This window comes from Sparassis crispa (genome assembly GCF_003851025.1).
Source record: "Sparassis crispa DNA, contig_000004F, whole genome shotgun sequence".
Taxonomy (NCBI): Eukaryota; Fungi; Basidiomycota; class Agaricomycetes; order Polyporales; family Sparassidaceae; genus Sparassis; species Sparassis crispa.
The window spans coordinates 18,140-31,555 of record NW_020939751.1 but is presented as its reverse complement, the minus strand read 5'-3'; the positions used below and the strand labels follow the sequence as shown (position 1 = coordinate 31,555).

The following is a 13,416-nucleotide window of genomic DNA, read 5'->3' as shown; positions in this document are numbered from 1 at the left end:
TCTGCGTGCGTGCGCGCGGTAAAAGGCCATTTCTGGTGCTCGCGATATCGATAATACCACGGTGTCCGGTGCGTTCCTTCTCTCTGTTCCTTCCACCCCCCTGCTTGGACTTGGACACCCATCTCACGCTTGCCGCAGACGCACGACGCAACTCGGCAGGACTGCGCCGACATGGCTGCGCGAGTTCGGTCCCTTGAGTTCTCCAGGATTGGTCCTCGAGAACTTAGCAGACCGACTCGCCGCGGCGGCGTGCCTCCCCCGCGCGCGCGTGTGTGTGCAACCCTCGGATGCCGTCGTGCCCTGACGTCTCTTCAGCTGCACCGCTGGCTTTCTCCGCCGTGTAGGGGCGGGGTGCGTTTGTAACAGTGCCCTGCTCGACATGGCGACATCGCGCCCCATCAGCGCACCTGCCAGCTCGGCGTGTCTCCTCCCAAGCAGCCCGCCATGCCGGCTGCGTGTCCACCGAGGACGACCCGCCCGCTTTCGCTTTGCCGCGCTCGCACCTCCTTTCGCTGCCCCCCCCCCTCTGTCCGTCGCTTTATGCCCCCAACGTCGATCTGCGGAGGCGGGATTCGTGCACCCGCCGCCGGGCTGCTCGCCTCTTCCTACAGGGAACTCCCAGGACGGACGACACGGGCACTCCACCGCCTCCGCCCGAGCCGAACGCACCGCACCCCGGGCTGTCGCGCGCCCTCCCCCCCCCTGCGAACGAAAGCGTTCGTGCACCGCCGTCGGGGGATCCTGAACCCCGCAGCGCCGTCCCCTCGACGCGCCGGCACGTTTCCCAGCTTCCACGTGCGAGATTGGAGTCGTGGCTCGCGGAGGGAGTGTGAGATGTGTGGATGTTGGGCTTTGGGTTTGGGCTTGGTTGGGCTGCTCGGACGTACGGATGGGGTATATAGTTGGATATATAGAACGTGAACGCGCCTACGCGCGCGAAACGGCGACTCGGAGATCGCACGAAAACCGACAGAGAAACTTCATCCTACCACTAGGAAAACAAAAATTCGGACAGACTCAGAAAGTGACACCGCGCAAACTTGGGGCCAAGGGTGTCAATAGACCATTCACGGAGATGCCTCGCAGTGTGTGCTCCGATTTCGGTCAGGCCAGGGAGCGCCGGGTCGGGAGCGCGAGAACGATGGACGACTTTAAAATTTCCGGCACAGACGACCGCCATCTAAGTACAACGACGAGCACGAAGTGATCCACATAGAATCAACGACGGCTCCAGGCGTCGGCGAGACACATAGCAGTCGGCACGCCAGGTGCACAACCGCAGGCCACAACCACTCACCACTCCGAGCCCGAGTCGCCTCGCGCGCTGCAGCGCGGCCTGCACGCCAACGGCCTCCTCCCAGGCCCCCTTCGCACCCGCCTCTACCTCAATCTCCACCTCCGGAAACAGCCCGTCGAGGAACCCCGCCACCGCCGCCGGGTCCGCAACCAAACTCGATGGCGCAGCACAAATGCAGAGAGTCTGCAGACGATGCGGAACCGCGAGCGCGTCCACCCGCACGTCCATGCCGGGCAGCCGCAGGACCGCGAGTGCGGGGCAACTGCGCGCGACGGCGGCTAGGGAGTGTAGGCGTGGCGCTGTGGGGCCCGGCGGGGCTGCTGCGATGAGGAGCGCGGTGAGGTGCGGCCAGGATGAGGCCATGTCGTGCAGGTGGCTGGACGCGAGGGAGACGCGCGCGTGGGTCTTGAGCGCGAGCTTCTCGAGCGCGCGGAGCTTCAGGAGCGGCCGGAGCGCGTCGACCACTCGCGCCGAGTCGTCGGCGCCGTTGGCGAAATGGGCGAAAGAGATGTCGAGTTCGCGCAGAGCCGCCGAATGTCTGGAGGACAGCGCGGAGTAGAGGACGTACAGATCTTGACGGGTGTGCGCACGGGGGCCACGTTCAGTCCAGGAGAAAGACCGGAGATGGGGCGACGTGATGATCTTGATCAATTCCGTTACGGGCCCCAGGTCGCCCATGGCGTCCAAGACCTCCAGCGCAGGGAATCCGGGTCCGGCTCCACAGCAGGAAAGATCGGGTGCTTGGCGCTCGAGCAACCTAACACGGAACACAGTCAGTAGCGGCAACTGCGCACAGGATGAGAGCAGAGAAGGAGAGATGTTGCACTCGGTCAGCACCAGCTCTCGCAGATTGGCCGCTTGCGCAACAGACGGCAAGTATGCGCCATGGGCACCGCTGCAAAGGGTCAGATGTTCGAGATTCACACTCTCCAGGCACAAGAGATACAGAAATTTTGCGGCGATGCAGCTCTGCCTACCAGACCACACGTCTGGGAGCTCGATGGAGACGCGAACCTGGCGCAGTGAGGGCGAGACGAAAAACAGGGCTTCGAATTCAAATGTAGTCCATCCGCTCCACGAGATGGTCAAGGATGTCAAACAAGGGAGCAACGGATCTCTCTCTAAGTAACTGCTTAGGCGGTCAAAGACAGACGAATCAATATGGCATAGTGGGCGAGGACAGAGGCTGTGGATGCGCCGGGCGTAAGACTGAAACCGGAGCCACTCGGACTTGAAAATGGGTCGATGCACCGTCTACAATTCGCTCGCATAAGTCAGGACCCGAACCCGAGGCGTTTCGGCCACGTACGTAGACAGGACTCGCTGGACCGCTGGGCTTCCAAGCGAGAGAACTCGAGAGGATCTTCAACAGCGGCAAGACATCGTCCATACTTTCCCACAAAATATCCAGCGCCGGTACGCAAAACGACCTGCGTGTGCGAGCTAGCTGAGCAAGGGCGCGGCGATCTGCATTTTCGCGGGGCCTGAGATGGTGGACGACTTCAGGGATGATGTCGTCCATTTCGAGTGCGTGATGCATGACAGTTGACAGCGCCAGAACAAATCAAGAGCGAGTTGAGATGGAAGTTGAAGAGGAAAAGAAAAGGGCCATATCGAGAGAGACGTTGGAACAGGCGTTGCTTTTGTAGGTTCGCGACGCCACAGTAACCACGTATAGGCTCGTGAGTCTCTTTCGATTTTGGGAGCAGTGGAACATTCATAAGCCGGCCTTCAGTCAGCGACCTCCGGTCGACAGGCGCACGATTCTCTATCATCTGGCGTCGGGAGAAACAACGATATAACATACCTGCTTCACCCTGATTCGGGCAGCCCTGCGAGCTTCCCAGGTTGCAAGTCGGGCGATCGTAAGTATAATCGACAGACTTGCAACCTGGCAGCGCGAGAATCACTGCGTGCGACAGAGCCAAGAGTTAAGGCGAGATGGAGTACGCTACGAGCGCGGAAGCGCCCGCCGCTCCCCTTCAGCTTCGCCTTCCACTTGACTCTGCCCATGGCCCCACGGTGACGAAGGCCTCTACGTCACTCGCGTCGCCCAATGGCGCCCTTGTCACCTCATCATCTCGTCCCACAGACTTCACCATGTCGTTCTTCTCGAATCAAGTCCCAGCTGGACCCGCCGGTACATACCAACCCACCGAGCATCATCCAGAAAGGTTCTGTGCGCGGCGCGAGTGTCTACTTCTCGACATGTCGGATACTTATCTTGTCTACGTGCCCGACTCTCAAGATGCGTCTTGCTGGCGTTGGCCTCACCTGTGCACCATATTCTGTCTTTACCACCCGCGACCATCTCTTAGCGAGCCGTCTACTTCGTTGGCCCTCTCGGAACCTGGAGAGGCGGAAAGGAAAATCGTGCCGATCGTTAGCTTGATCGGTGATTCTGTAGGATGTGATATTACGCCAGCGTAAGTAGGCTGCGCATACAGCTCAACTCCATCATCTTCGCGAAGACGCTCGGGCAGAAGGACGTCGCGTCTTCCGTACTAGCCCCAAATGAAACGGACAAAACTTACTGAGCTGTGCGATCGTGTTGCTAAAGTAGAGGCCGGCCGGCACAGTACACCCAGCTCCAGCCTCGGTCGAATCAGAGCAGGTAGTCGTGAATATTGAGAAGCATCAGGGTCTTGTCCGAATAGATCTTCTCGGAGGGGAAGCGGAGGGAAGAAGGCCCCGGGGTATGATTATCACAATTGCGAAGGACAAGCGATAGTGTGAACGCCTCATACCATATCGAAAGCGGTCCAGACAGTGCACGGGACGAACACACAAATGATAGGCTGCGAGGAAGGAAGAATGGCTGTCGTGAAGAGCAAGACGGTCGCGGAGAAGATCAGCAGGAAAAGGTGGACGACCGAGTCCGAATGGGGACCGTCGGGGTAGTTGACGGAACGGACGGGAAGGACGAGAGCTTAGAGAGCAAAGAAGACATGTAGCGCTCACATGATTATGCTAGAGTGGTCGCTGCCCACGATCGCCCATCCGAGAGAGGCGCTATGTATGGCCAGAATGCCGCGAGAAAGACGGACAGGACGAGCTTCCGGAGACACATCTATACGGGATTGAGCAACGACGAGAGGCGACACATCAGCAGTACTCATGCGAGGCCAAATTTGATTCTCATCAACGGGGGTGCCGTCGATGCGGTCCTCCGGTTTTGCAATGTTGAAGGGGTCATGCTGAGGGAAATCGTCATCTGAGACGTTGGCGGGAAGGCGGATGTGCCTTCAGCAGGCCTAGAGAGGTTGACAGCGAGGCTAGCAACGAGGAGAGGACAACAGCGACGTCGAGCTGGAACTGCGACATGGCCGTCGACGGTTGAGAGCAAGAGCCAAAATGGGCTGCCCCGCCATGTCTGCTGTCGTTGTGCTGTCGTTCAAATCCCATCCTGCACGTGCAACAGGTTCAGAACTCAACCTTGAACTTGCCTTGAACCACGCAAGCAACCACGCATCCACTGCAATGTCTGTTGCTGCTCCGCAAATCCCTGTACCTGCAGGTATCGCTCGGGCTGAAAATACCGGTGTCATTGATAGTCCACCCCAGCCACATAATCCTCCTACTCCCAAGGATGTCGCTCTGGCAGTTCTGTTCGAGCATGATACCCTCGCGGCCTATCGCGAGTATCGATGCCTTCATCTCGCTATCTTGTGCACTCTGACAATAATTCGTCATTGACCAGGTAGTCGGACACTTACTCAGGACAAGTTCATCAACGTCGTCCAGTACAAGAATGCTGTCGTTGCGGCTGCCACTGAGAATCCAGGTTCGTCCATTCTCGCGAGCTAAACATCAAATGCCCTGATATGTGCGAGGTTAGCAGGCCCCAACAACGCCCAGCCGCCGTGGTTTGCTCAGGCCATGGCGACCGCTCTCCAGCCATTGGAAGTCAGAATGACAGCATTCGGCAATGAGCTCCAGACTGTCAAGGCGAACATTGTTGAAATGAAAGCTGACATCGCCACGATCAAGGTCGACCTGAAGGACGTGAAGGACCGTCAAGCACACATGCAGAGAGCCGTAGCTTTGGTACTGTCGCCGTTTTCTATTGCTAGCATTGACAACGTTCTGAGTAAACGATTTAACTTGCAGATGCACAATCGAACTGTGGGGCCGGGTAATGCCACTCCGTTCCTTGAGGTCCCATGGGCGAATGGCACATTCCCCTGGGGATATATCCACCATGTAAGTTACGTTTGCCTCATCATATGTGAATTATGCCTCAATGATCCACAGAATAATCCTCTTCCGCAACTGACTTCAGCCGATGTAGTGCATGCCCTAGGTCGGCGTGAGTCTCGCAGGTATTTTGAGGGATATTACCCTGGCCAGGAAGTCCCCGATGACCTCCCTGCTCGTGGGGCCGCCATACTGGCAGCCATTGGCTGTGCCCAGGAACATGCAGATCCTCCAGCATGATTTGGATAGGTATTTAGACTCTGAACATACACTGGAACATGGCATTTGTATGATAGGAATACACTAGCGTTGAATCCCAGTCAAGAGCCTGGCTGCTCGGCACGGACGAGAACGAGCTGCGGCAGAACATGGGAGCTGCTTTCGTTGTGGTAGGGTCAGCCCGGACGCTGGTCAAAGTAATGGAAATGGCCGTTCAGGGCTTGGACCATCATTCTCGCGTTTTCATTAACTTCTTTGACATTCCCTTTGTCTACGTCTAGGCTACGTACATCCTACGGCATTGGACCAACACGTCGGTGAGCGCCCGACCGTTCTCAGACTCGGATTCACTCGGTCAGTCACAGTTTCAAAGACAGTCCGCTGGCATGGGTATACGAACACATTCCGGGTAGTTACAAGTCAGCAATCCCTTCCGCGGCCAACTCCCGTTAAATGTTCGTCCTCGCCATCTTCGGGACCCAGTGACTCACCTGTGTATGCATTCTCATCTTCAGGCTCGTCGTTGTCGTCAGCGCTGTCCTCCGAGCTGTTGTCTATTTGGTAGCCATAATTCTCTTCCCTCGTCTATGCTCAAGCTGAGCGAGCAGCTCGTTGTTCGGCTCCCTGTTGTTGTACATGCCGTGCGCTATGCCTGTCTCCTGGCCACTGCTTGTATCTCCATATCTGTGCCCGGAAGAGCCAGCGCAAGGCATGCGCGGACGTCTCGCCGCTGGTGTCTCCCGCATTTTATTCCTGGTCCATCTTGGCTAATGGTTGGGCCAGCTCACGGAGGTTTTGCTGACGCGCACGACGTGGCATGACGATGCCCTCTGCCACTTGCGCGACCACGCTGCCGCCGTCCCCGAACCGCCTTTTCCCTCGCGATCTGGCAATATCTTCCTGCCAAGTGCATTGCGTCACGCCACCTGTGGCCTGCTCCCGCTCTCGACGGTCTAGCCTGACGTGTCTGCTCCGTCGGGCTCCTCGACCCTTTCTCTGTCGCACCTGCCCACTTTGGCCGCCCGCTCACTTACGCTTTTCATCCCTCCGCAACGAGTCCTGTGCAGCATGTCACATACTGTGCGCAGCTCATAGCCAGTGCAGAGTACTCGTTTCAAATGTGGAGTAGTTCAGAAATAGATTTTTAACGTGCTCAAAGACTAGTTTTGATATTTTGATATTTTTGCTCGTACATGGCAAGGGAACATGCGGGCAGCGGGCACGTGGGAGTATTATTTTGTGCAGCCAGGAAAGTGCGCAGATTTACACAGGGCAGACCCGTACGTAGACAGGACTCGCTGCACTGCTGGGCTCCGAAGCGAGCGAACTCGAGAGGATCTTCAACAGAGGGAAGACGTCGTCCATACTCTCCCACAAGATATTCAGCGCCGGTACGCAAAACGACCTGCGTGCGCAAGCTAGTTGAGCAAGGGCGTGGTGGTTTCTCCACTCGTTCTTCTTGTGGTGTTCCTCGCCCGTTGTGCGCGTAGCATGTTCATATTCCGTTCAGCCATATTAAACTACTCGTATATCTGTATGCCCGAACAGTAGTCGAAGCCAATATGCTTGTCTTTCCGCGGGTGCTAATCCGGATCCGTGTAATTCCTCAACAATCTTTTCCTTGCTGAGCGACTCGTATCTCCGCTCTCGTCGAGCCTAGCGGCCTGTATGTCACCGACTGCTCACTAGCTGGGATCCCAGCACAAGCACAACTCTATCTGGGCATTGGGAAACAGACTGTCGATGAATGGTGCCGCAGGCTTAGGGTCCCGGCTTGTGACAGTCGCCCACAAGGACCTTCGCAGCATGGGGAGCCAGGGAGCACATTGACAGATTCGAGCTCTGGAGAGAATGTGGTATCTGCGTTCGTCGCTGGAAGTCCGACTCAGAACATGGAAAGGCTAGGACAACAAGGTTACTTGAGGTGCTAAGAGGCTGCGGTGCACATTTATTAAAAAAAGGTAAACAAGTATGTCCCGAAAGATCGCAGAAGGTGCAGACAACTGACCGATATACACGCGCTATTCACCCAATTCCGCTTGACGCATGTCGCAGCACCTCTTACATGCTTTATACATCTTGCAGGCCACGCGCCATTTTGTTCTAGAGGTTGACTCCAGTGTGAGGTGCGAAATTGCTAAGGCGATGTCGACAACGGTGCGTTTTCACCGGAAAAATAGCAGTTCCTGCGGCGGCGGAGGGATCGCTTGGTAGCTGTCAGCTCGCAAAAGAAGAAGCCCGCAGCTCACAGTGCAGATGCGACCGTCCGAGAGACTAGACTAAACACGGACTTCAAGCTGCGGCATCCTAAGAGCAGAATCGCGTCAGGGGAGACCCGAATCGGAACGCGAGGATATCTGATCTCGAGCGGTCGAAGAATCATCGGAAGAGCATCAGAGGATGCGGTGCACGACAGGAGAAGGGGCTGAAATCGAAGCTGAAGCGTGAAAACAGCTCACGGGATGGTCTACGCAGCAATTTAAATGATTCACATTGCATGCCCAGGAGAAAACAAAACGAAATCCTCAGTGCGACTCTCACATTGTGTATCAGGGTAGATATTCGAGATATTGAACGGTTATTGAGATGTTCTTTGGTAGGGGAGTCTCGGGCCACGGTTGAGCAAATCTGTCCTGATATCATAGCAATAGCAACCCAGTGAGCGACGCAGAGCTCTGAAAATCAAAAACTGACACTCACGTAGACCACTCTTCAACCATCCACTAGTAATCTTCGATCATCCTTCTCAGCTCGAGCTCGAGCATTGCGCCGAGCAGCCTGCAATGCTTCCTGCTTCTCGATGACCCGTTCCCAGTCCCCTTCCACATAGAACTCCAGCCGAACCTGAGGGAAAAGCGTGTCCAGAAACTCAGCGACCTGCGCCGGGTCAGCAACCTCAATTCTGAAGGGCGGACTCTCATTCTCCGGGCCTGCCATAGTAAAGACTTTGAGTGCGTGCCCCGAGACGGGTGAGGATTTGAGCTCGGGAGGCGGAGGAGTGATAACCTCTACACCAGGGAGACACAGCTTCTGGAGATGCGGACAATGGTGAGCAAGGTCTGCCAAGGTATAAATAGATGGTGCAACAGCAGTATCATGATCTGCTGTGATACGAAGGGCTATGATCTTGGGCCAAGAGAGGGCCATGGTGCGAAGATTCACGCTTGTTATTTGAATGCGGCCCCAAATGTCGAGGTCTAGCCATTCAAGTTGGTGAGGGTCGAGTGATGGGTACGTCGAATCCAACAGACGTACAGGATGGTCGTACGAAATTGCAGTGGGCTTAAGGGAGAGCTTCCTCAACGATGCCGAAAACTGCGATCCCAGCAAGAAGAATAATTCATGGTAATCGTGCAATTCATCGACCTCAGCCCATCCGTTCATGCACTCGAGTATTTGGAGGTGCCGCGACTCGGAGGTGATGCATCTGAGAAACTTGGGAATCTGCCCGGCGCCACCTGATATCCAAAGATCAACCAGTGCGGAGAACCCGGTACAGGATGCTATTCCCTCGCCTGTCAGTTCGTAGATGTTCACAGAAAGTTTGTTAAGATGCTCCAGCTTGGCAAGGGAAGAGATGAGGGGAAGGCATGCAGAACAGTTGGCAATGTCCACTGTCTGAAGGCGGGCAAAATGAGTAAGGGAAGGTAGGTGTGGGTCTTTCACGCCAATTCCGATGGTAAGATGCTCTAGAAACACAGCAGTAGTGCCAAGGTTACACAGAAATTCTCTCGTTAGACGCTTTTGAGTGACAGGTAGGACATCTATGTTGAACGCTTCAAATTTGACACGACGGAGTGACGGGGAGAGAGAACAAAACATTTCTGAGCCAAATGTCTCTTGCCACCGATGAGAGAGTTGCAAGTCAACAAGAGAAGGAAACAGTGGTTTTCCTGCAGAAAGCAAGATCAGCTGGACAAAACCCGAGAAACCTACCCCTTCGTGGTATTGACTTAGTTTCAAGATCCGAATTCGGCACGCATAAGAGTGGAACCTCTCAGCAACGTCGTCGGATGTAAAGCTGTCGCGATGCACCTTGCATGTAGCGAGCACATGTGTCAGTCGGGGAGCAAACCGCAGCCAAATCCGCGAGGATGACGCGAATAAAATTTCCCGAAGCTATCATCAATGAGCTCAACGGAAGGCAATAAGGTGAATAATGGAACCAAGGTACTCATATTTCTCCATAGAAAACCAAGGGCAGGATCGACGCATGCACTGGATACACGAGCCAGGTGAGGGAGAGTGGAGAGGCAGTCACATAAGGGACAATTTCGTGTAGGATGTCGTAGTGCTCAAGGACTAGATGCATCAATGTATGAGACGATGAATTTGGCGTCAAAAAATTACTACGCTAAGGATCTCTGGAGTCACGTAGTGTGAGGGATGGTATGGTGTCTTTCTGCGGTAACGCGCTCTGCAACATGCACGTGACTCTGTTCGCAACACTGTCACTCAAACTTTGTGCCTCGATTTCTGTCTCGTCGGGAACCATAATTTGTCGTTGCAAAGCCCCAGCTCCAACTTGCTTTACCATGAATATATCCGTTCCTTGTCGTCGTCGAAAAATACACACTGAGCTCTCTTTGTCAGGGATATCCTTCGGAAGACTTCGAGGTTGCCCACAACGACCTTCTAGAAGATCTTGAGGGGGAAACTATTTCTAGCGCACGAAGCTGCAGAACGGGGACGGAGCGCGTCGACCAGCCATCATCATGTCATCGTCGTCCTTGAAACGTGTCCTTGAAACAGGCGAAAGAGATGCCGAGTACTGCAGAGGCAAGGACAGACTCTGTCCTTGCCTCTGCAGTACTCGGCATCTCTTTAACGCCCGTTTCAAGGACGACGACGACAATATTGACGACGGCTGGTCGACGCGTTCCGTCCCTAGCTGCAGCTTCGTGCGCTAGAAGTAGTTTCCCCCTCAAGATCTTCTAGAAGGTGTCCCGCACGAACGGCGACATGCTCGATATGGCGACATCTTCGCCCGAGCTCCTCACATCGCAGCAGAAATTGAGCTTTCCTCACAGGGCGGTATGTCTCCCAAGCAGCCTACCATTCTCCTAGCTGATTGTCCACACATGAAGGGCTACGACGAATGAGGTAGTGCTATCTGGCTTTAGCCTGTCCGCCCGCTTTTTTTGACGATTGCACTCGTCGCGAGACGCGTACGTCTCATTTCTGCTCGTCCTCGCCATATTAGGTACCGCACTCCCACCGGTGCTCAGATTTTTCCTCATCAGACGCCTCCCTGCGCCCTCCTCTGAATTCACGCATAACGTCGAGCGCACGATCACTGAGAAGGGCGAGGATCTCGCCACAGCATGCGTGGGATCGTCTACCGTTTTCTTGCACGACAGAACAACAGTCACACTCGGCTCCTCTCGCCGTACCCTCACCACTTTATCATCACACGGACAAAAAGGACGACGTGCAGGAGCTGAGCGCTGCTGCTCGAGGAGGAGTGGCACTTACACCAGTCATCCGTCAGCCCGGATTACATCGTCCCGGTGCTCGCGGACTCTGTCGTGCCGAGCCCGACGTGGAGTGAGGGCCGCTGCAAACGTTAACGACGTTGGCTCGATATCACAAGCTTCGCCCGCGAAGGACGGCCCGGACTACGATTAAGGCGTCACAGACAACATCGGCACCGGTGCATAATACCCTGCCTCCCTCTGTCTCCCTCGCTCACGCCCTCGCCCACCAGCGCTGAAAGACCAGACGCGCTCGCGCTGTGCTCGCGACGACCGCCTCGACAGACACGCGGACGGCACTACGCGCCGCTAGGTGAGTGGAGGGATGGGCCCTGCTGGCTCGATCTTTTTTGGGAGGATCTTGTCGATCGCTGAGTGCGCGTTTATTTCGGACTGGGGACTTGCTGCTGCATGATGAGACGGGACGGAGGGGTAAATTACAGAATTGTGAGTGTAGAATACAATACCGGTATATCCGATCCGTAGAACGTCCCACGTCAATGTCCATGCCCGTGCCCAAGGACGGCACCTACAGCAAACGGGATAACCATCCCCAACACGATCAAGAGCGTCCGCGTCTTCGTGCCCAGTCCATCCGCAGAGGAGCCTCGTACGGGCTGGACGACGGTCGCGACGTACAAGAACGTGCCTCCCTGCGAGACACATTAGCTCAGAAGTTAGCAAGAAGTTGGAGCTTCCAAAGTCACACGGGGGTTACTCACAGAAACGAGCAACGCGATCCCGGGCCAGCGGCCTTCACTGCGCTCACCGAGGATCGAGAGGAACACGTATGACAGCAGCGCCCCGACGGGCGTTGCCGCGCTGAACACCGCCAGGTGCATCTTGCACTGTGCACGGGGGAGCGCTGTGGCCAGGAGCGACGTAGTCAGGGCCAACGCGGTCGGAGCTGCACATATCAATTAGCCCACACGCGCGACAGAGCAGCCAGGCAGAGTCACGTACCCTTGTGCACCACCAGCGCGAGAAACACTACGAGCGAGAGCCGCGAGGGCACCGCCGACACGCCCGTGCCGGACGAAAGCGCGGACGCGCCGAGCGCGAGCCCGTCTGCGAGCGCATGGAGGACGAGCCCGAGCGTGAGCGGGTACGCGCGCGCGATGCTGTCCGCGCTCGACGCGCCTTCAGGCGATTTGGCCGCCGTGGCAGCGGCAGCGGCTGTGCTGCGGTCCCAGTCGATGTCGATGCCCTCCGTGCGCTCGAGCTCGCCGAGCTCGACGTCGAACTGCACGTCCGCCGCGGCCGGCTTGGGGGATGGGGGCGGGGCGGGCTGCGGGTGCGCATGAGAGCGGGGGGAGAGGAGCTGCTCGAGGACGAGCATGCATGTGAAGCCGGCGAGGAGGGCGAGGGCGAGGGTCGAGGTGGGGAATTCGGTGGACGGGCTGCTGGTGACGAGCGTCTCGATGCCTCTGGGAAGCGCGGATCGGCGTCAGCGGTGGCTGCGAATGGAGAGACGATAGAATGGGCGGGCGCTGGTGGTACTTGACAGGTGGTTCCTCAGCTAGTGTGCTCGGAGAGGAGCATGCGCCATATATGCGCGTCTGCGAGAGCGGAAGTGACTCTAGGAAGATCGGGCATGTCAACGCTCGGGACCGCTGAAAGCTCAGCCGTTGCGCGACTTGGTGCTTCAATGGCAACACACCACGGACATGAACTGTCGCGGCGGGCATGAGATGCCTGTACCGCACAGCATTCCGACTTCGGAGCCTCAGAAGTAAGCACTGCGACCGTGTCTCGCTACGCTGCGCGGTGTCAAAGTCTCCACTCAACTGGGCCTCGGTAGCTCACAGTGGCAGTGGCAGCGGAACAATATGCTAGCCAAACCACTGCGGATCTTAGCTGATTCGTAATACCGCAGAATGGAACAAACCAGCGGACGACCATGCTAGCGAAAAGACTACGCACTCTGGAATGACGACACCTAGCGCAGCGCCAAGCAGGAGACCTGTTCCGAGCGCGGACAACTTCGCAATAGTTGCGTCTACGTGCGACGCCGGGGGTGAGTCAGCAGTCTGAGACATCTGGTAGCACAGAGGACTGACTGGAGAAGGCGAAGGCGAGAGGAAGGACGCCAATGGCGAAAGATGCCGCGGCGAGAAGGGCGGACATGATGACCACCGGGAGAAAACCAGACATGATTCTTCCGATGGCACACTCTAGAGTCGACCTGCAATAGTTTCTTAGGGAAGGGAAGATGAGCGGAAGGAACAC

At 56.5% G+C, this 13,416-nt stretch overlaps 6 protein-coding genes across 6 annotated transcripts; 3 read left to right on the top strand and 3 right to left on the bottom strand.

Moving 5' to 3' along the window:
* Positions 1-171: 171 nt before the first annotated feature.
* Positions 172-833, top strand: SCP_0500100 (hypothetical protein; the record flags this gene model as incomplete). Its single annotated transcript, XM_027758079.1, has 2 exons — positions 172-270; positions 345-833. The coding sequence occupies 2 exons, from the start codon at positions 172-174 to the stop codon at positions 831-833; spliced, it is 588 nt and encodes a 195-aa protein (XP_027613880.1).
* Positions 834-1,180: 347 nt separating this feature from the next.
* SCP_0500090 (hypothetical protein) lies at positions 1,181-2,819 on the bottom strand (the record flags this gene model as incomplete). The annotated part of the gene is made up of 2 exons (XM_027758078.1): positions 1,181-2,551; positions 2,607-2,819. The coding sequence occupies 2 exons, from the start codon at positions 2,817-2,819 to the stop codon at positions 1,181-1,183; spliced, it is 1,584 nt and encodes a 527-aa protein (XP_027613879.1).
* Positions 2,820-3,238: 419 nt separating this feature from the next.
* Positions 3,239-3,727, top strand: SCP_0500080 (hypothetical protein; the record flags this gene model as incomplete). Its single annotated transcript, XM_027758077.1, has 1 exon — positions 3,239-3,727. The coding sequence occupies one exon, from the start codon at positions 3,239-3,241 to the stop codon at positions 3,725-3,727; it is 489 nt and encodes a 162-aa protein (XP_027613878.1).
* A 924-nt stretch (positions 3,728-4,651) lies between these two features.
* SCP_0500070 (hypothetical protein) lies at positions 4,652-5,734 on the top strand (the record flags this gene model as incomplete). The annotated part of the gene is made up of 5 exons (XM_027758076.1): positions 4,652-4,934; positions 4,998-5,081; positions 5,136-5,344; positions 5,408-5,500; positions 5,552-5,734. The coding sequence occupies 5 exons, from the start codon at positions 4,652-4,654 to the stop codon at positions 5,732-5,734; spliced, it is 852 nt and encodes a 283-aa protein (XP_027613877.1).
* A 2,691-nt stretch (positions 5,735-8,425) lies between these two features.
* On the bottom strand, positions 8,426-9,097 carry SCP_0500060 (hypothetical protein; the record flags this gene model as incomplete). The annotated part of the gene is made up of 1 exon (XM_027758075.1): positions 8,426-9,097. The coding sequence occupies one exon, from the start codon at positions 9,095-9,097 to the stop codon at positions 8,426-8,428; it is 672 nt and encodes a 223-aa protein (XP_027613876.1).
* A 2,587-nt stretch (positions 9,098-11,684) lies between these two features.
* On the bottom strand, positions 11,685-13,341 carry SCP_0500050 (Zinc/iron permease; the record flags this gene model as incomplete). The annotated part of the gene is made up of 5 exons (XM_027758074.1): positions 11,685-11,840; positions 11,910-12,094; positions 12,151-12,614; positions 13,111-13,186; positions 13,248-13,341. The coding sequence occupies 5 exons, from the start codon at positions 13,339-13,341 to the stop codon at positions 11,685-11,687; spliced, it is 975 nt and encodes a 324-aa protein (XP_027613875.1).
* Between the last annotated feature and the right edge of the window lie 75 nt (positions 13,342-13,416).